Below are 22,434 nucleotides of genomic sequence, written 5' to 3'. Positions count from 1 at the left end.
ACCTTTGGATCGGTGCATTGATTCTGGGAGTGTGGCATTCAATAGCAGATTTACACTGCCATTAAATTCCCACTGCCCGCACACTTGACCCTTCAGACCTTTCACCCACATTGTGCCATGAAATTTGCTTTCTCCTGGCACAAGTGCTCCTTTCCTCCGTCCCTGCATGGTCCATCTGTGCCAAGCGGAGGGAGGTGTGAAAGGATCAGTACCTTTGTCACCCAACATTAACATGCTTGGGCCTTGCATTCTCATTAACCCCTTATTATACATGAGAATGTCCTCTCTTCGTTCTCCTAGGACGGAATGGCAACCTAGGATCACCATCAGCATGGTACACTTCATTATAAAAGCACTACCCTGGGAAAGAAAAACATTAGCACTTTGCATTATGCTTTGCTCCGACAGTTTTGTTAGTCTCTTTCCGATTTCAGGAATCTCGTGGTTTAGTCTCTTTCCAATTTCAGGAATCTCGTGTTTTAGTCTCTTTCCGATTTCAGGAATCTCGTGTTTTAGTCTCTTTCCGATTTCAGGAATCTCGTGTTCCTCCAAGCTTAGATTGGCATCTGGAACCTTTCGCTTATCCGACTGACATCTCCATCTTTGCTGCCAGCACTGCAGCTGTCTCAATTCCATATTGCCAAACACCTGAAATCGAAATACAAACAAATCAATTCTTATTAATGATTTGGGATTCGCCCTGCGGCTTGTACTCTTTACACTTTAAATTGATCAATATATATCGTAATTGATCTCGTTGCTTTATGGTTCTCCTGAACTCTGTTTACTCTTATTGGTAGATTGGAGTTAAACTTCACCCCCCTACCTCAGTACTATCCTCAGTACTTACCTGTTTAAAATATGCTCCCGCGGACTTCACCTATGGAAGCTCGCTTCACCTTTGGAAGCTCTCACCCCATTGCAGCTCACTCCACATCCCCCCTTATCTGTCCATGCGCGGCCGTCGCATGCACAGATTACGGATGCCACACCTGATGCTGCTTTGCGGGTGAGCCTGCAATGCTCTTACTCATTATCGCATTTACTTATCTAGAACTTCATCGCGATACCAGCTCTGCTAGAAGTTCTGTGTGTTGTACCCTCTGACCAATGTTTGCCGTGCCACCACCTAAACTACCAAAAAAAACTGGCTGCCTCCCTGTAGGAAGGAGCACTTTGCACTTAAACTACACAGGGTGCAGGGCTAAGCATACCAGCGTCACATGCCTGTATGCAGATCCCTGAATGCCCACATGGAAGGTAGTCACATGGCAAACAGCGTACTGATACACTGTCACTCTGTAAACGGCAATTCTATCATCTGTATAATTGCCCCATGAACTGTTGTCAGTCCTTGTTCTTCGTGCTACAATTGATAGGAGCTGGAAAAAACATATTTGACCAATCAGTGGACGAAAAAAAACGCACACAAAAACAGCTCCAGCCCAGCATAGACCTCTCAGTCCAGCTCTGGCCCTGTTCACGACAAAACCGGAAAAAACGTTACCGCTCTGCAGAAGCGGCGACGGAAACCCGAATTGGTCAACTCCCTTTTTTCCAACTCCGGCACCCCCTTTGATGCGCTGTCCCCCTTTCCTTCTATTGAGAACTCATGCTGCACCACCCATTAAGGTGCCTCACTTACAGGAATAATCCCATAAGCAACACAGTACAGACCCATTTCCGATCTTTACTGCTCCGTGTGTCCCTGCACCGAGCTGGGAAACACTTCCTATTCTGGCATTCCTGTCCATGGACTCTGGGAAAAACTCTGGGGAAATACATTGAAACCCGAGACACACAGTAGCATGTCTCTGTATCTCTCCCCCCCTCCCTTCCAGCTGCTCTGCCCGGAGCCGCGAGCACAGCCTGACGTGACGTGGATCCCCCAGCCCCTCCTCCCCCCTGCCATGACGTGTGGGGGCCATGACTCACGGGGGCGGGCTCTCTCCACTGCCGCCATTTTGAGTCCTGGACTGCCAGCCAAGATGGCTGCTCCCATAGCAGCCTCTCGTTCCTATAGACCTAGGAGAGAGAACAAAATACAAACAAACATTTTTTTTTTTTTTTTTTATGCCTAGTCACACACAGCATCTATCCACAGTGCACAAAAATCAGCCTCAGCATTCCTTCACGTCTCAGCTGTAATCCGAACTGCAATCAGACATACGGATCCCCAGAGACGTAGGAATCTTTCTCACTCTATCACAGACATAACTAAGAACCGCCCGACTGGAAATGCGAGAAACGTGCAGAACATCTCACAAACAGAAAGACACTCGCTTTCCTCCTCTCTCCCCTCTCTCCCCCCCCCTCCAGCCCCAACAGACTGAAGCACCGCTGGCTTATCTCCTGCTGCGGGGGACCCCCCCCCCCCCCTTTTTCCCAGCCTCTGTAGAGACGGGAAGAGAAGAGAAGAGAAAAAAAACTTCTTGCCAGCACAAACATGCCTGAGACAAATGCAGAGATAACCACTCCGTAAATATACAACACAGGAAGCTTGAATCTGAAGAGGGAGAAAAAAAAAACCAAGCACATAAACCAGACTCCCCCCTCCCACCATGCATGGGAGAGATGAGAAGCCCGCAGCCACCATGCTGCACTTAACACAGAATGTACACATTAACACATTAACCTCTCCTTGTTATAATACCCAAATACAACACAGATAAGGCCATACAACAACGTAAACAAACTTGCCTGAGCAGCAGATTCTTCGCAATTCACCAGCATTCCGCAACTTTTTCCCACGAAACCTCTGTGGACACCGGAACGTCAGTGGGGGGCATCCACCCTCCCCCACAGCGGATCAATCTCCAGCGGCAGTTGCGAGCAGCCGTAGCCTCGGAGAGTTCCTTCTGACCCAGGTTTTTAGGCTTGTAACTGTGTGCACATGCAGTTACAGTGTAACGTCCAAGAGTTTCGCCGCTGATTTTTCGAATCGCTGCCGTGTGCTTGACTCCCGCACACATCCCACACCACTTATCAGTATCAGCTTGATAAGCTTTACCGTCTGCGTCCGTCTATTCCGCTTGTTTTGCTGTGGAATATCTTGAAACCATTTTCCGTCGGCCCCGGCCCCGTCTGCCTGTATAGTTAGGCAGGGAAGGATTTCAGGCACCACTGTTATAAACTGTTCTTATCACCTTGCTTCGACACCATCGTCTCACAGACTGTGAGATCACTTGACTCTCCACACAGCAAACAGGATATAGACTTGCTCAGGCTTCTTTCAATGTTTCCGTTATTTATTCAAGTCACAGGAATACAGATAGATACATTCATCATATCCTAGCCATGCCAATCTTCATGTTGCATTATAAGCTCATGATTAGACTCCCTCTTGAAGTCAATCAGGTACCTTCTTCCTAACTACGTTACACTAAACTACATATGTACAGCATACATTATATCAGATTACAGAAAGGACGAACATGCTTAGGTCCCAGTCGGCCTTGCGAGCTAGTGCAGAAGGAAGAAGCAGAAGTGAGTTCTCCATTGCTCGCTCCAGATTTAATACCGGCTAGGAAAGAGTTAAATATGACATCATCTTCGCCACCCCCTAAATAAGTCTATTGGTGGACTCACTTGTGGTGTCATCATACACACCTACTCGATTAATAATCGATGAGGCACTTGACCCAGATGCGGGAATGTGAATGTTTAGTAAATGTGGCCAATGTTTACTGTTCCTGTCCTGTAAGTGGAGGTCAGAGTAAACCGATGGCCTTCTCTTAGGAACATGTTCTCAGTATCTGCGTGTATCTTCTGCTACACGCAGACCCTGAGATGCCTCTGTCTATTTTAAAGGCATACACTGCGGACAAGCCTTTTACATAAAACTCAGGCCAAGTAACTGAGGCCTACTTAAATTATAACAGCCGCTCCCCGCCGCATTAAAAGTGGTTAAAAACAGTTTTAAAAAGTTTGTTTATAAACAAACAAAATGGCCACCAAAACAGGAAGTAGGTTGATGTACAGCATGTCCACACATAGAAAATACATCCATACACAAGCAGGCTGTATACACCCTTCCTTTTTAATCTCAAGAGATCATTTGTGTGCTTCTTTCCCCCTGCAGCTATCTTCCACTGAAGTGTCAGGCTGTTTCTTCCTGCAGAGTGCAGACAGCTGTGCCTGTATGTAATTCCTCAGTATGTGAAAGCCCAGCCAGCTCAGAGGACCATTTATCCAGCTTGTAAAAGATAATAGAGCAGAGAGAAGCTGCACTAATCTAAATAATACACAGGCAGTGTGCAGAGAGGGGCCTGGAGGTGGGAGATTCATCACAGAACCACAACACTGAAGAACTTGGCAGCCTTCCAGACACAGCCTGACAAATCTGACAAGAGAGAGATAAGTTGATTTATTACAGAGATGGTGTTAGTAGAACATGCTGCAGTAAGCCAGAACACATTAGAATAGCTTTTGGAACTTGTAGGATGATAAAAAACAGGATGCAATTTTTGTTACGGAGTCTCTTTAAGGGACTTTTCTGAGTTAATCTAGCTCAATATACAACTTACGGTATCTATAGCAAGCAAATGTACACTTGAGTATTTACTCCAATCTTTCCCCCTAAAGAAGGGTATTACATTGAGTGACCCAATTTTCCTCTACTGTGATTGAAGAACTAGTGAACATACTCCAAGGTCTGGGGAGTAGGTGTAATGGGAGTCGTATTGGCTGAAAATTATGTTTTTTTCTTGTCAAACAGAGGTGGAAAACCTTGCAAAATGTTGCACAAGTTATCATGGATGCATATCCTGAATTTATTAAAATTTATTTGCTATGAGTTAGGCAAGAGGTCAGAGAATTGCCATTTGTCCGACGGCAGGCATACTCATGCTCCTAAAGATGAACAGCTTTTTAAAGGGCACCTGAACTGAGAGAGACATGGAGGGTATTCTTGTAGTAGTTGCATAGAAGTACGATTTTGTCAGTTTCTAAATTGACAGCTGGTGGCAAGTTGACAATTAAAGATATTTTTAACACCACTAAATAAAAAAAAAATACTTGTACAAAATAGATCTATCTTTATAGCAGTGGACTTCCACTGCTATAACTTTTCCTTTAAAATTAGTAAATCTACAAATGAGTTTTTGTGCTCCAGGCAATTTATGACTTGCCAATTTCCATTATGGTATATAAAGTACTTTAGAATAAGTGTAGAAGCCAAGAAGCAGAACGCCTATCAGAACACTTTCTACTTCTCCCCCTAACCCTCTGGCACAGGAACGATCACCAGTTTTCTTTATCAATAATTGTATGCCTTTATCCTCTTAGCCCTCCTCTCTTTCACAGGTTAAAGCAACTCTACGCTATATGTTGGACTAAACAATTATATAAATGACTATTATCCGCTCACTATCCCAAATGTTTGGACTAATCATTTTTTTAACTTTAACTCCACACTTTCCTCTACATTGAATCAGAGAAATCCTGTTAAATGCCCCACATGCATACAATTATGTAAATAGCTGTCATTTTTGCTACCTGTTCCTGCAAGTTTATATGCAGTTCCTCCAACTGTTTATGTCTGTTTTATCTTTGAATTAATCAATAAAAACAGTGTTACAAAAAAAAAAAAAAAAAAAAAAAGAATAGGTGTAGAAGGAACCCTCTGTCACCTCTGTAATACTCCTATCATACAGGAAACAGTAACATTCAAAATTGGCACACATCACCTTTTATCGTCCCACTGACTGAAACACTTGAGACTAATTTTCTTTGCAAATAAAAGGAAAATCCTGGAGGTTTACATAGCTTTGTCACACACAAGAATAATAATGTTGGATCATTTTCCTCAATAAATAAATGAAAAAGAATAAAGTTTAGCACTCATTGGTTTAACTGGGTTCTCAATTTGCAGTTTTCGGGCTTGCATGTAAAATATATCATGTTTAGGTCATATTTATGCAGATTTTTTTCAAAATTTTACAGTTTACAATCTTTCAAACCCAATTGTTGTGAGAAGAAAAGAATAATAAGATTTGGAGAGTTAATATATAGCCAGTAATCAATATTCCTGTCTCTATTCTGCCTCTAGAGTCTAGATCATTCTTATCTTTCTGGGTATTTTATTATAGCAGTGTAAGGTGCTGAGCACCAGTGCAGATTGTCGCCTGGCTACTTTAACAGTTCTTAATATCACCTACTATAATTACAGCTACAGCACAATAAACTAGACATTTAGTAGAACTGATGCTTGTCTGCACAGTCCAATCCTTACTAGTTTTAGTTTTATACAGTTTGTATTTGGGTACAATACAATGTAACAAGAAAAATGATATACAAAGTATATGCAGGTGATAACCCACACAGGAGTTAAAAAAAAGTGCAAACCAAGGTTCTAGAAAAGTGCATATAACAAACGCTTGTCTAACATGCAGGCTAAACATCGACCAACAAAATAGGGCTACAGGGGGGCCTTAGCAACCAAAGGCTGTCAAGTAGTAATTACTTTTGCCTATATATTTTCAATGATAATAAGATTTACTCTATTAAATACAGAGGTTAGAAACCTATTCCATTCATCTCTCTGTGTACTGTTGAGTTATTCTGAAGGCCATACAAAGTGTGGAGGTCTCTAGTTATTTAAAGAAATCTGGCAACTTCTGTGCAATATGCACCTCAGAATGACCCTGCTCTGTGATTTTACATGGTGCACCACTTTGAGGCTGAGTTGCTGTTTCCAATTACTGTCCATTTGTTATAATACCACTAGTAGTTGACCATGGAATATTTAATAACAATTTGACCAATGGACTTATTGCCCAGGTAACATCCTATCACAGGTCCACATAGAAATTAACTGGGCTCTGGAGAGCGACCCATTCTTTCACAAAAGTTGGCAGAAATAGTCTGCATGCCTTGGTGCTTGATATTATTAACCTGTGTCCACTGAAGTGACTGGAACACCTGAATTCAATGATTTGGAGTGGAGTCCCAATACTGTAGGCACTATAGTGTATATTACTATACATAGTTAGGCACTTACTGCTTTACAATGAAATACAGAAATGTATCCTCTGACCATTTACAGTTCTGTTCTAATAACTTGTAACATACAGTATATTACTGTACATAGGCAGGTACATTTTTGTTTACTGAAAGATACTGAAATGTATCCTAGCAATTGATAACTGCATCTTATTTACTTGCCGTGATATATATTACTATTTGTTTGTGTGCTAATGTTCCTATGGGATAACATTTCATTCTAACTGTTTTCAGAAGAACCTGTTCTTGTTATTTTGTGTGAAGACAATGTAAAAAAAAAAATCAAATCTTTGCCCCAAGCACAACAACATCTGTTTCCTTTCACCACTGTTATTTTTTTCTACCTAGGAAAATAAGAAACCAACATTTGTAAAGCAATTTTCTCCAGTAGAACTCAAAGTGCATAAGCATGGCTCAGACCAGTAATTGGTTGAATAGTAAATTGTGGTACAATGTGGTACAAACACCCGCCCTGTTCTCCCCTCTAATCACCCACTGATCACCCATCAATCACCCCCTGTCACCACTTGTCACTGCTACCCATCATACCCATCAGATCAGACCCTCATCTGCCCCTTGCGGGCACCCAATCACCTGCCCACACCCTCAAATCGCCCTCAGACCCCCCCCCCCCTATCACCTCGCCAGTGCATTGCTTGCATCTATTCTCCCCTCTAATCACACCCTGATCACCTACCAATCCCCCCATCACCCTCTGTCACTGCTACCTATCAGATCAGACCCTAATCTGCCCCTTGCAGGCACCCAAACACCTGCCCACACCCTCAGATCTCCCTCAAACCCCCCCTGATCACCTCCCCAGTGCATTATTTACATCTGTTCTCCCCTCTAATCACCCACTGATCACCCATAAATCACCCCCTGTCACCACCTGTCACTGCTAACCAACATACCAATCGGATCAGACCCTCATCTGCCCCTTGCAGGCACCCAATTACCCGCCCACACCCTCAGATCGCCCTCAGACCCTCCCTGATCACCTCGCAAGTGCATTGCTTGCATCTATTCTCCCCTCTAATCACACCCTGATCACCTATCAATCACCCCGTCACCCCCTGTCACCACCTGTCACTGCTACCCACCAGATCAGACCCTAATCTGCCCCTTGTGGGCACCCAAACACCTGCCCACACCCTCAGATCGCCCTCAGACCCCCCCTGATCACCTCCCCAGTGCATTATTTACATCTGTTCTCCCCTCTAATCACCCACTGATCACCCATCAATGACCCCCTGTCACCACCTGTCACTGCTACCCATCAGATCAGACCCTAATCTGCCCCTTGCGGGTACCCAATTACCCACCCACACCCTCAGATTGCCCTCAGACCCCCCCCCCCCCCCTGATCACCTCCCCAGTGCATTGCTTGCATTTATTCCCCCCTCTAATCACACCCTGAGACTCCCCCTCAAACCCCCTTCCGATCACCTCCCAAGTGCATTGATTGCATCTATTCTCTCCTCTAATCACCCCCTGAGACACCCATCAATCACCTCCTGTCACCACCTGTCACCCCCTAGCACTCCTATCCATCAGATCAGGCCCTAATCTGCCCCCTGCGGTCTTCTGATCACCCGGCTAAACACTCACCCGCCCCACCGCAGTGACAGAATTTTTTTTTCTGATCACTGCTAGTCTCTGCGACTTAATTGTGGCTGAGACAAACCATTATGTCACAAAATACGCAACCGCCACTCCAAGAAGCTACCATGCCCAGCCTTTTCGGTGGTAACCACTCCAAGTTTCCGAATGTAACATTTTTTGGGGCGTTCTCCTTAACATGGGTCTAGTAAAAAAGAATGTATTGCGGTCTTATTGGTCTACGCACCCAATACATCACATGCCCATGTTCTCTGTTGCCATGTCCAGGGCACGATTTGAGAACATCCTGCGCTTCCTGCACTTCAGTGCCAATACAACCTGTCATCTAAGAGGCCACCCTGCTTATGACCGGTCCCACAAAATTCGGCCCCTCAGACCACCTGTCATCAAAATTTGCAGATGTGTAACATATGCGGCTGTGGGCATGCAGGGTGTCTCCGCAGCCGCTTCGGTTCCCTATTCAGAGTCTTTTTTCATTCCCTCAGTGTCTAGTACGCCGAGGACGGAGTTGTCATTCGCACATAAGGTTTCTGTATCGCGCGGCCGCGCGCGTAGACGGGACCTTTATGCTGAGAGAAGGCTCGTCAGCTGACCCGCTGGTCAGCTGACGTTAGAGCGGACGTTCGCCGCTCAGGATTGGCTGATTGGAGTGGGTGTGGCTTGGAGGTGTCCTCTGCTTCTTAAGCCATTGCTGCTCACTCGCAACTTGTCTGCGGTTGCGATTACTTATGTGCTAGCGCTCAGACCTTAGACTAGTATCCAGTGTGCTTTGATCTGGGAGGAAACCAGGGATTTCACACAAGACTAGGAGATTGTTTACTGTATACACTGGCGTAGGGCCGTGGCGACCGGGCTCGCCTCCTGAAGAGGCAGGGGAGGGGCCCGGGCCCTGGGGGCTGTGTGCTGGAGGACCGGGCCCCCCCCCCCCGCTCTAGTCGCCGCTCACTCGCTCGCTCCCTCCCTCCCTCCCTCTAGCCGTCAGACCTCGATCAGGCGGCGCCGCGGAGACCAATAGTGCGGGCGCTAGGACCCAGCGCCCGCACTGATATGCGGAAGTGACATCACTTCCGCATATAGAGCGGGTGCGTCCAGCGCCCGCTCTTACTGGTCGGGTCGCCGCTGATCCTGAGGTCTGACACGCCGCAGCCTGCAAGGTAAGGGGGAAGAGGCGGCGGCGGCTAGGGGGGCTCCCTGTCACTCACTAGCTAAAGGGGCTCCCTGTCACTCACTCACTACCTAAAGGGGCTCTCTGTCACTCACTCACTACCTAAAGGGGCTCCCTGTCACTCACTCACTGCTTAAAGGGGCTACCTATCACTCACTCACTACCTAAACTGGCTCCCTGTCACTCACTCACTAGCTAAAGGGGCTCCCTGTCACTCACTAACTGCCTAAAGGGGCTCCCTGTCACTTGCTCACTACCTAAAGGGGCTCCCTGTCACTCACTCACTACCTAAAGGGGCTCCCTGTCACTCACTTACTAGCTAAAGGGGCTCCCTGTCACTCACTCACTAGCTAAAGGGGCTCCCTGTCACTCACTCACTGCCTATAGGGGCTCCTTGTCACTCACTCACTACCTTAAGGGGCTCCCTGTCACTCACTTACTACCTAAAGCGGCTCCCTGTCACTCACTCACTAGCTAAAGGGGCTCCCTGTCACTCACCAGCTAAAGGGGCTCCCTGTCACTCACTCACTGCCTAAAGGGGCTCCCTGTCACTCACTCACTGCCTAAAGGGGCTCCCTGTCACTCACTCACTACCTAAAGGGGCTCCCTGTCACTCACTCACTACCTAAAGGGGCTCCCTGTCACTCACTCACTGACTAAAGGGGCTCCCTGTCACTCACTCACTAGCTAAAGACTCACTAGCTAAAGGGGCTCCCTGTCACTCACTCACTGCCTAATGGGGCTCCCTGTCACTCACTGCCTAAAGGGGCTCCCTGTCACTCACTGCCTAAAGGGGCTCCCTGTCACTCACTGCCTAAAGGGGCTCCCTGTCACTCACTGCCTAAAGGGCTTATTATGTGCATTTACTGGTGAAAAGCTGTCTCTTATTATGTGCATTTGCTGGTGAAAAGCGGTTTCTTATGTGCATTTACTGGTGAAAAGCGGTCTCTTATTATGTGCATTTACTGGGGAAAAGCTGTCTCTCATTATGTGCATTTACTGATGGAAGGCTGTCTGTCATTACGTGCATTTACTGGTGAAACGGTGTCTCTTATGTGAATTTAGTGGGGAAATTTTGTCAGTAAAAATAATCTTTGTCAGTAAATTTTTAGGTATTTGTCAGTAAAAAATAACATGAAAGGTTGGCAACACTGGCAGAATGCGCAGCGCAACGGGAAAGATACAGGCAGCCCACCTCACGCTTGGGCTTGGCGGGGGGAGGAGCCGACGACAGCGAGCGGGAGTAGGGTGGCCGCAGGCAGCCATAAATACGCAGTGTGTGACTGCGTCGCACTTGCAGAACCTCTCAGCCTGCGTCAGTCCAGAGACTAGCAGACTCGCAGGCAGCCAAAGCCAGCCAGGAGCAAGCCAATGGAAGAGGGGTAGGAATGGGGTATCACATGCATGCGTAAAGAGGTGGAAGGTGTGGGTGTGATTAGGCAGGACATAGGTGTGGTTATGTGGTTGGGCGCGGTTAATTTAAACACTCCCATAGGCGCCAGAGAAAATCTTGCACCCAGGTGCCAGGCACCCCAGGCTCACCCCTGATTGCCTGGGTATGTTTGTTGTGTTGGTCCTATAATCTGTCCAGGGAATTTATGCTTTATAATGTAGCATTTTATTGCAGTGTTTTTAGTATTCTGGAGTGGTTAAGCACTTGTATTATTATCCTATTTAAGTGTGAAGTTTAATTAGGCATGTTTGTATAATACAAATTGGTATTACCAGTCAGCTTTGTGACCCAGTGCTAAGGTGTGTGCGTGCGTGCGTGCGTGTGTGTGTGTCAGTCAGCAGCAGTGAGTGTGTATATATATATGTGCGTGTTGGCAGCAAAGTTTTTAAACGTACGTGTGAGCCGGGCCTTATGCTGGGAATACACGGGTTAATTCTGGGGCTTGATACTGGGGCTCGATTCTGCGCCCAATCGTTTTTGCCACTCAAATCTGTGGGCGATTCTCTTATTTTCCACTTGTTTTTCTTATCTTTTTCCATTGTCCCCAATGCAGAATCGAGCGGCAAAACGATTGGACGTGTCGGAAATTATCTATTGAGCCATCTTATCAGCTCAGAATCGAGCCGTGTATTCCCAGCACTAGGTTCAGGCTGATCTCTGCTACTTTCAATGTGTACAGTATAAGCTGTTATTCTGTGCCTGTACTGATAGTAAACTAGCTGCAGTGTGTACTGATCTCTTCTACCTCCAGTATGTACAGTATAAGCTGTTACTATGTGCCTGTACTGATAGTAAACTAGCTGCAGCGTGTGCTGAGCCTTGCTACCTCCAGTATGTACAGTATAAGCTGTTACTCTGTGCCTGTACTGATGGTAAACTAACTGCAGCGTGTGGTGATCTCTGCTGCCTCCAGCATGTTCAGTATAAGATGTTACTCTGTGCCTGTACTGATAGTAAACTAGCTGCAGTGTTTGCTGATCTGTTACCTCCTGTATGTACAGTATAAGGTGTTGCTCTGTGCCTGTACTGACAGTAAACTAGCTGCAGTGTGTGCTGATCCCTGCTACCTCCAGTATGTACAGTATAAGGTGTTGCTCTGTCTCTTTACTGATTGTTAACCAGCTGTATTGTATGTACAGTATTAGCTGTAAAGCCTGGTACACACATACAATTTTGAATAGCCAATTTTACTACTTCTAGGTATTATGAGAGCCCAGTTCTGTTCACAGTATTCAAAGTCTTTTGGCCCTCATACTACATGCAGTGGTAAAATTGGTCAGTGATTGACCAATCAAAATTGAATGTGTGTATGCATCTTTATTCTATGCCTATACTGATAGTAATCTATCTAATTAAAGGCATCTTGCTACTAATTGCCCTATTTCCTCTGGGTGCTGCGTATGTCTGCAAATTGAACGTGGCACCCGTGCTGCTGCAAAGCTGAATTGATATAGCCATGCAATGCACAGCTATAGTTGCCGGGGGGGGGGGGGGGGGCGCGTTTGTTGCCGGGGGGGGGGCACACCCAGATTCCGCATCGGGCCCAGAGGTTTGTAGCTACGCTACTGACTGTATATTATTGATATTCTGTGTATGATTCTGGCTAACCTCTGACTCTGCTAATTGCTACTCGTCTTTGTACTTCTGCCCATCTAATCTAGTTGCTGAATACCTGCCTGATTACCTACTACTCTTTTGCCTTCTGACTCTATACTCTATCTGCCTCTTAGTTGCCGAACCTAGCTTGTCTGACGCTCTGACTCACCAGTGGACCCTCGCCACTGGTGAGGCATTCTCAATAGTTCCCACCAGCTCCTCTGGTGAGGCTCAGCTAAACTAAACAGTTACTGTACTCTAATAGTGCCCACCAGCTCCTCTGGTGAGGCTCAGCTAAACTAAACAGTTACTGTACTCTAATAGTGCCCACCAGCTCCTCTGGTGAGGCTCAGCTAAACTAAACAGTTACTGTATTCTATGGGTGCCCACCAGCTCCTCTGGTGGGGCTCAGCTAAACTAATCAGTTACTGTATTCTATGGGTGCCCACCAGCTCCTCTGGTGGGGCTCAGCTAAACTAATCAGTTACTGTATTCTATTAACCCTCCTGGCGGTATGAAAGATTCCGCCAGGAGGCAGCGCGGCAGTTTTTTTTTTTTAAATCATGTAGCGAGCCCAGGGCTCAGCGGCATCCCCGCCCGCTTCGATCGCCTTCGGCGATCTCCGATCAGGAAATCCCGTTCAAAGAACGGAATTTCCTGGAGGGCTTCCCCCGTCGCCATGGCGACGGGGCGGGATGACGTCACCGATATCAGCGACGTTGTGACGTCATTGGGAGTCCCGATCCACCCCTCGGCGCTGCCTGGCACTGATTGGCCAGGCAGCGTACGGGGTCTGGGGGGGGGGGGGGCCCACGCGCCGCAACGTATAGCGGCGATCGGGCGCGGGGCGGCGGCGATCAGTGTGCTGGCGCAGCTAGCAAGGTGCTAGCTGCATCCAGCAAAAAAAAAAAAATTAAATCGGGGTTACCGCCAGGAAGGTTAATGTCCATCAGCTCCTCTGGTGAGGCTCAGCTAAACTAATCAGTTACTGTATTCTATTAGTGCCCACGAGCTCCTCTGGTGAGGTCTTGCTAAACTTATTGTTACCGTGTTCTATAAGTACCCACCAGCCCCTCTGGTGAGGTTTTGCTAAACTTATTGTTACTGTGTTCTAATAAGTACCCACCAGCTCCTCTGGTGAGGTCTTGCAAACTTATCGTTACCGTGTTCTAATAAGTCCCCACCAGGTCCTCTGCTGAGGCCTCGCTAACCTTATTGTTGCTGAGTTCTTATAGTGCCTACCAGCTCCTCTGGTAATGCCCAGTCTATTGTTGCACCAAGCACTACACATACCTTGTATCTTGCCAGCTATACGTGTATTATTGGTGATACTGCAGATCACCACATAATCAGGTATAGCGTCTGTATTATTGGTGATTCTGCAGATCACAAATAATCAGACGTCTGTGTTGCTACACCGATCGTTACAAGATGCTCATACCCCTGAACAGTCATTTTGAGGCATTTGGTTTGCAGACTACTCCTCACGGTTTTGGGCCCCTAAAATACCAGGGTAGTATAGGAACCCCACAGGTGACCCCATACATAGAAGATTTTATTTTTTGTCACAACTTAGTGGAAAATGACACTTTGCGAAAAAAAACAATAAAAATCAATTTTCGCTAACTTGTGACAAAAAACCACCATACTCCTAACGGAATACCTTGGGGTGTCTTCTTTCTAAAATGGGGTCACTTGTGGGGTTCCTATACTGCCCTGGCTTTTTTAGGGCCCTAAACCTTGTGAGGAGTAGTCTAGAAACCAAATGCCTCAAAATGACCTGTAAAATCCTAAAGGTACTCATTGGACTTTGGGCCCCTTAGCGCACCTAGGCTGCAAAAAAGTGTCACACATGTGGTATCGCCGTACTCAGGAGAAGTAGTATAATGTGTTTTGGGGTATATTTTTACACATACCCATGCTGGGCGGGAGAAATATCTCTGTAAATGGACAGTTGTGTGTAAAAAAAAAAAAAAATCTCATTTACAGAGACATTTCTCCCACCCAGCATGGGTATATGACACTTTTTTGCAGCCTAGGTGTGCTAAGGGGCCCAAAGTCCTATGAGCACATTTAGGCTTTACAGGGGTGCTTACAATTTAGCACCCCCCAAAATGCCAGGACAGTAAACTCACCCCACAAATGACCCCATTTTGGAAAGTAGACACCCCAAAGTATTCAGAGAGGGGCATGGTGAGTGCATGGCAGATTTCACTTTTTTTTGTCACAAGTTAGCAGAAATGGAAACTTTTTTTTAGTTTTTTTTTGTCACAAAGTGTCATTTTCCGCTAACTTGTGACAAAAAATAAAATCTTCTATGAACTCACCATGCCTCTTAGCGAATACTTTGGGATGTCTTCTTTCAAAAATGGGGTCATTTGGGGGGTATTTATACTATCCTGGAGTTCTAGCACCTCATGAAACATGACAGGTGCTCAGAAAAGTCAGAGATGCTTCAAAATGGGAAAATTCACTTTTTGCACCATAGTTTGTAAACGCTATAACTTTTACCCAAACCAATAAGTATACACTTATTGGATTTTTTTTTTAATCAAAGACATGTAGCACAATAAATGTGGACAAAAATGTATATAGAAATTTTACTTTATTTGAAAAATGTCAGCACAGAAAGTTTAAAAAAAAACGTTTTTTTGACAAAATTCATGTCTTTTTTGATGAATATAATAAAAAATCACTTTTATCAAAATGAATGACGCATGGATCCCAGAGGGCTACTGCCCACCCGAAGACTAAGTCAGTCCCCACACACAGCATCTCTGCCTGCATGCCGTGTGACTGGCTGGCTGCCCCAAGACTAAGTCGCTCCCCACACAGCATCTCTGCCTGCAGGCCGCTTGACTGCCTTCTCCGCCACCATCAACAGGGTCCAGGACTCCAGATGGATTCCTGAATTTTTAAGGCCTCTGCTAGCGCCGCCGCTATAATAATTTTTCTGGTGCATGTACATGCCTGCCTAATTTTTCTGGCTGCACTGCAGCTGCAACAACAAAACAAAAGGCAATGACCGACGGCTATATGAGTGACTCGGGGGGGGGGGAAGGGGGGGGGGCACATCCAAGGTAATAAGGTCATTGCTTCATTGTGGACAGTGCAAATTCGATCAGCTGGACAGTCACTGTTCTGTCATTGAGCCTCAGCCCGGCGACCATATGGGCTGGAAAGCCGCCATCACCTGCACTCTCCTCATGGTGTGCACCAGTCCAGCATGGCCATCACTACACAAACAGCTGTTTTCCCTCACTGCATACCTTTCACTGCATCTGTGACTGCACATTGTATTATACCTGGCATCAGTGCATACCTTTCACTTGAATGGATGGCAGACTTGCCCTCCATAACAGATTATCATTAACGGATTTAAAGTTTATTCATCTCATATACAGCAGGGCCTCGAAAGAGTCCTCCTGCCTGAGTCGGGACTTGTGTGCCATGCCTGCTGCCTTCCTTGGATGTGTGGTGGTAGACGTTCCTGCTCCTTTGCCCACAGCGTGCCTGCTGCCCTCCTTGGATGTGTGGTGGTAGCCATTTGTCAGACTCCCACTCTGGACTGAAATCGAACCCTGATTCCCCCGGCCATTATTGAGTACTGAGAAAGTACCATCGAAAGTTTTACACAGTTGAATGAATGGCAGACTTGCCCTCCATAACAGATTCTCGTTAAAGGTACTGAACAGCCAGCAGAAAAATTAATTTAAAAAAATAAATGTAAGCTTTAACAATGGTAGAGAAAGAACCATCTAAAGTTGATAAGGCAGTCAGACATTACCTGATATCACTGAGGAAGAGCAATCTTGCCATGGTGCGCACCAGTCCAGCATGGCCGTCACTACACAAACAGCTGTTTGCGGTGCGTTACACAGTGAGTTTGGTCTGTCAGTGTGAAGTAGTACACTAATTACACTCCCTGATTGATGTACACACATGCAAGATGTTTTAAAGCACTTTAGGCCTCCATTTTAGCATGCAATGTGATTTCTGCCCTTAAAACGCTGCTGTGTGTCAAATCCAGATTTTTCCCCGGGACTTTTGCCGTGTATCCCACTCTGCCATGCAAAAACTCAGATGTTAGACCCCTTGAAACATCTTTTCCATCACTTTTGTGGCCAGCATAAATGTTTCTAGTTTTCAAAGTTCGCCTCCCCATTGAAGTCTATTGCGGTTCGCGAAAGTTTGCGCAAACTGAACTTTTGCGGAAGTTCGCGTTTGAGGTTCGCGAACCGAAATTCGGAGGTTCGAGCCATCTCTAGTATTTGCCAAAGTTTTCTGAAAAGTAACTCTTAATCAGTCTTATTTGTGAAAAATAACCAAATAGAACCATCTATGCCAAGTTGCCGTTTACTGTTTGACATTTGTGACACCATCCATAAAATGCTGAATGATATTGTTCCCAGTCCTGAAGTACATCACAAATTGTGTAAAGTAACTTTTGGTGCACACAGGGGCATTTTTAAACCTCTGGAGCTCTCCCACAATTTTAAAACCTCTCTATCTCCGCCTTGCCACTGACCGCCACAGAAATCTGGAAATTCCTTGGAATTCCAGGACAGTGGCATTTACCAATCCCAAACAACCCTAGACAACGATAAAATCAATATAATTCACTAGTACTGATATAACTTTGCTTCTGCTTAATGTTTATGAATCTTATCTCATTTATATATCAATGCTCAAAAATGCACAAAAAACGTTTCTAGCTAAAAATTACCATTTGACCTGGAATACATTTTGTGATAAAACAAAAAATGGTCATACTAGTCAATAATAAATCTTATTAATCCTGACTGATTCACCAAAAACGTAAATGTGCAGTTTTTTTATTATTGGTAAAGTGAATTGCTGTTCTCTGAAAGCATTGTTTGCATGCAGGTAAATAAAAACAAGTGGGAAAAATATTTTAGCAATGAAAGGATTCCTGTACTATAGCATCCTCTTTGCATTTTCCTGTTACAGTTTAAAATCATACAGGCTGAATAAGCAGCACTGTCCAGTACAAAAGTAAATGTTTTTTAAAGGGAAGGCCCAAGCAAAATAAAAAAATGAGTTTCACTTACCTGGGGCTTCTACCAGCCCCATGCAGCCATCCTGTGTCCTCGGAGTCACTCACTGCTGCTCCAGTCCCCCGCTGGCAGCTTTCTGACCTCGGAGGTCGGCGGGCCGCATTGCGTACGTTTTTACGCATTCCCACTAGTGCAGGAACATTAACACATACATTTTTACGCATTACTGGTTCAATGCGTAAAAATGTACGCATTGAACCAGTAACGCGTAAAAATGTATGTGTTAATGTTCTTGCACTAGCGGGAATGCGTAAAAACGTACGCAATGCATCCCGCCGACCTCCGAGGTCGGCAAGCTGCCAGCGGGGGACTGGAGCAGCAGTGAGTGACTACGAGGGCACAGGGTGGCTGCATGGGGCTGGTAGAAGCCCCAGGTAAGTGAAACTCATTTTTTTATTTTGCTTGGACCTTCCCTTTAAGTTATTTTTGTAATTAATGTTCTATTTCACTAACAAGTGTATTCACATGATCTTCTTTACCTGGCTGGCCAAAATAATATGAACCTGAATTCCTGAATGTCTGAGCTAGCAGCACCATCTGCTTCATTGTAACACTTATATCTCACTACACAGCAGAATCTCGTTATAGTAAACTTTGATATAGTAAACCTCTGGCTATAGTAAACGCACCCCCAGGTCCTGACAGTGCACCTGTATAAATGAATAATGTTTGATGATTCCTCAAATAGTGAACTTCTGATATAGAAAACTACTTGGCCAGGTCCCTTGAAGTTTACTATAAAGGGAATCTACTGTAAATGGCTTTCTGCTCGACAAACCTGAAAATTTTGCTAAAAACTGCAACAAACCACCTTCTGCCATTAAAACTAAATCAATCAACAATTCAGTGTTCATTTTTTATATAGATGGTCAGGAAAGAGCCTTAAAACTTTACGCTGATTGTGAAAATAAAACTAAATAAATTGCTTACAGAAAAAGCAATGATATCACTATCTGTCAATAATAATAATAAATGATGATACAGATCATTTGGGGAGTAGTTTTGACCTGATTGAAAGGAATCTTTTTACTTAATTGATTATTTTACTTCCTAGACTATTTGCTCATGAGCCCGTCTTTAACAAGCTTCACAAAACATCTTTAGTGTTGTACTAGCAATCTTGTCCAAACACATTGCGATTTGGCAGCAAGGCTATTGGTTTCCTTGTCATTTCTTCAGATTTGATCAGAATAAATGTGTACATATTCACAGCTAACAACGGTTAGAATATGCTAAACCAATCTAATAACATTGCCTGTAAATTTTATTAGAGAAATAATCATATTTTATTTTATAACCATGTTATAAAACATATTCATCTTAAATAAATGATTTGTAAATATAGTACAAATAGTTCATATTTTTGGGAGAATTATTTTATATAAACATAGCACATTCTTACAGAATTTTACACTGACAATTTTGCTACAGAGCCTTTACATTCCTCCTTTTCACCTGCGTAACTACTGAATCATAGCACACAAAACAATGACACTAGTACTACTACTGATAATAATAACAATGTTATTTTTGCCTCTGGCATTCCCTGTGGTGTGTGACAATCATTAGTACTCTCTAAGTTGTATCAAGTATTTTCAAAGCCATCCCTTGTGTTTTCAAGTATTTGTTGTGATTTAAACTCTGAGTTAGCTGATCAGTAACCATTTGTTGTGATTTCATTTTAATTTTTACCTTCACTGAAAGTTGAAAATTTTACTCAGAGATTATTTTAGAACAGAGATCTATTCTTAGAACCATCATATGTAATACAGTATATACATAGGGAACAGGAAAGTGCATTGAGACATGTCCATTCATCCCAGTTAGTTCTGCCAATAAGAATTCTATAAAATATTTGCAGTGACAAATATAAACTGCATATTGCATAACATATAAAAACCTTTACCAGCAAGATCATATTACAATGAACACCATCAATAAATTCAAAGATTCATCCTATCAGAGTGCGTGTGTGTAAGGGTGAGTGTGTGTATGCGTGTTTGCGGCGCGGTGTGCATATTTAATATTTTTACGCTAGCCAAACACATCATTCATTAAGCATTCAAATGGGTTCAGAAATAAATTCCATGTTCTGAGGCCAGTGTGTGTTTTAGGATAAAATAGTTAGTCTTAAGAAAATGTGGTGTTCATGCACTTAAAATATCCATATTCTCTAAGCAATCATGTAAGCAATTGATATACCCGGTCTAACTTTATGTAGCTTAACTAAGCACCTGCTCACCTCTCTGACAGGTATTCTGGGTTTAGTTTGCCAAGAATGATCACTAGCTGAACTTGAAGCACCTGGGGGTGACATGCCACATGCAGACGGCTTCTACTTTATTATGACACATTACGTATCTCTTGCGATTACTTTGGATTGGATAATATTATTGTGTTAACTTAAAATGAACAGACACTAACTGCAGTTATTTTCGAACACATCAATTATTTGGTAAAGTCAGAGATTTAGATCTAACTGAACAGAATAGACCATTTCAAAACAGTCAAAATGATCATGTTAGAATGTTTTATAATTTTAAAATCAATAATTTAAGAAGACAGCAAATCTACATGTGTGGTTAGCATAGGAGGTTTCTTTCCCACTGGACTATAAGATCTCTAAGCAGGCCATAAACTGTTCAAAATTGTTTACCCTTTTCTAAATGTGTTTTCTACAATGATTCTTCCTATCACAGTGTCTTATCTATAAAAACAATTTAGCATTTAACAACAGGCAATATATCTTGAGGTGCTCTAGCAAGAAATGTAAATGCTTAACTGTTTTTGCACTGGCTTTCTTCTTTTTCTCCCAGCATACATGCACTCTCCTGGAGGAATCATTGCAGTCTGACCTGAAACAAGATAATAAAAAGAGCAGGTGCGTATAAAGAAACATCATCTAAACTGTCTTGCAGCACTCTAGCTGTGGGAGTGAACATATAAAATGCTGTAACACAATACCTGCCAGAGGATTGTTGTGATAAAGAAATTAGCACTAACAGAGATACAACTACACAGTAAGCAGAGCAGAACTTCTATGATGCTTGCTGACAGGATATTAACTTTGTCACAGCATCTTGCTGGAGTTCCAGTGTCACTTCCAAAACATACTTCAAAGCAATGTATTTTACAGGCCAGCGAAAGCAATTATAGCACACCAACTAAAGTGCACATAAACCAGAATCTTAATCAACTGTATACCAAATAAGGAAGAACAAAAATTTATATTTGAAATAAAAAAAAAATGCAGACATTTATAGTTTAAAACATACTTTCAGAGGACTTCAGCTTTACTTTATTGGAGATAGAGAAGTATAGTGCAAAATGAAATGTTTTCTCAAACATACATTTAACAAGCAGTGTGCCCAAATCAAAATGATCTGTCATTAAAGCATAATTGCTCAGATACTATTGTAGTAAGTACTATTTTTTACACTGCAAATCGCAATGCGATTCCAATCTGCGATTCCGATTTTCATTGGAAATTGTTATTGCAGCACAAAAAATAAAAACGCAGCATGCAGGAATTGTTAAAAATTCAAAATGGAATAGCATAAAAAGAGACCTCAAAGTAGCCTGTTTCCAAAATCCAACACATTCTGATTAAAAGTCATACTTGACTAAAGAAAAATAAATGAAAATAAAGCAGACATGTAACACTTCTAGCAGTCAGAAGTTCAATTCTTTCCTAATCACTTCAGAAGAAAAGTTCACCTGCAGCACCTGCTAAGCAAGGCATGTTTCCTGCAATATAGCCTGCACAGTTCAAGCAGGTCTGGATGACAGTTACAAACTTGTACAAACTAATCTTAACAGAGCTGGCGTGTCAGTAACTGACCTGGTAAAGATCATGAAATAGTACTTTTAGCTATAGGTAAACCTTTACAAACTAAATGCAAGCATCATAGGTAATCTGGCTCTTCCTGACTCCTCTCCCCTAGTAACCAGCCAATGTTATCCTTTCCCCACATACATCACTAGCATTGCTGAAATGTTTGCAAAGTAATGCCTGAACACTTACCTTTATTAATTACACGCTGTGTTACAGGTCACACGCCTGAGACATGAGGAGGTGCATGCAGGAATAGCTGCCTCTCTGGATGGAAGGTCCAGCCTGGGTTCACAAGTCAGGAGTGGACAGTGACTTCACTCTGATCCTACATGGACAACTTCTGTTTCATAGGTCCATTGGAGCAGAGTGCCCCCAAGCAATAGGATGCTGCTGATGAAGATGAGCGCTTCCCCTCTTGTGCTTTACGAGCTCCTACTACTTTCTTGCGATTCAGGTGGTGACTTCAGCTTGCAAGTGAATGACAAGAACAGGCTCTTCTTTGCGGAGAGAAACAAAATGTTAGCAAGTATGTTATGTTATGAGCGCCACCTAGCGGCACTTGTGATTTTATCATTCCAGTAAATTACAGTTCATCGTGGACAGATGGAGCTTATTTGTGTGTCTTCAGTGAGTTAGTTATAGCTGTTGTCATGCAAACTGATTAAACCATATTGCATGAATC

The 22,434-nt window shown here is 43.8% G+C and overlaps 1 protein-coding gene and 1 long non-coding RNA gene across 5 annotated transcripts in view; one reads left to right on the top strand and one right to left on the bottom strand.

The window, feature by feature from the left end:
* The window catches only part of AHRR (aryl hydrocarbon receptor repressor), a 456,078-nt gene extending 433,808 nt beyond the window's left edge, over positions 1-22,270 (bottom strand). For 2 of the 4 annotated variants that reach the window (XM_068236643.1, XM_068236644.1), the window contains exons 1-2: positions 21,644-21,677; positions 20,700-20,772 (exon numbers count right to left, since the gene is read on the bottom strand). In XM_068236643.1, coding sequence (XP_068092744.1) covers positions 20,700-20,772; positions 21,644-21,659 — 89 coding nt within the window. In that variant the 5' untranslated portion in view covers positions 21,660-21,677. Of the gene's footprint in view, positions 1-20,699; positions 20,773-21,643; positions 21,678-21,758; positions 21,778-21,941 lie in introns of those variants that run through there. The other 2 variants (XM_068236645.1, XM_068236646.1) reach the window with 2 other exon arrangements.
* LOC137518580 (uncharacterized) lies at positions 21,714-22,352 on the top strand. Its single transcript, XR_011020848.1, has 2 exons — positions 21,714-21,794; positions 21,969-22,352. It is a non-coding gene; the product is annotated as an uncharacterized lncRNA (long non-coding RNA).
* The last annotated feature ends 82 nt before the right edge of the window (positions 22,353-22,434 follow it).

The sequence above is a fragment of the Hyperolius riggenbachi genome, chromosome 5, assembly GCF_040937935.1.
Source record: "Hyperolius riggenbachi isolate aHypRig1 chromosome 5, aHypRig1.pri, whole genome shotgun sequence".
Taxonomy (NCBI): Eukaryota; Metazoa; Chordata; class Amphibia; order Anura; family Hyperoliidae; genus Hyperolius; species Hyperolius riggenbachi.
This window is presented reverse-complemented; position numbering and strand designations above follow the sequence as displayed.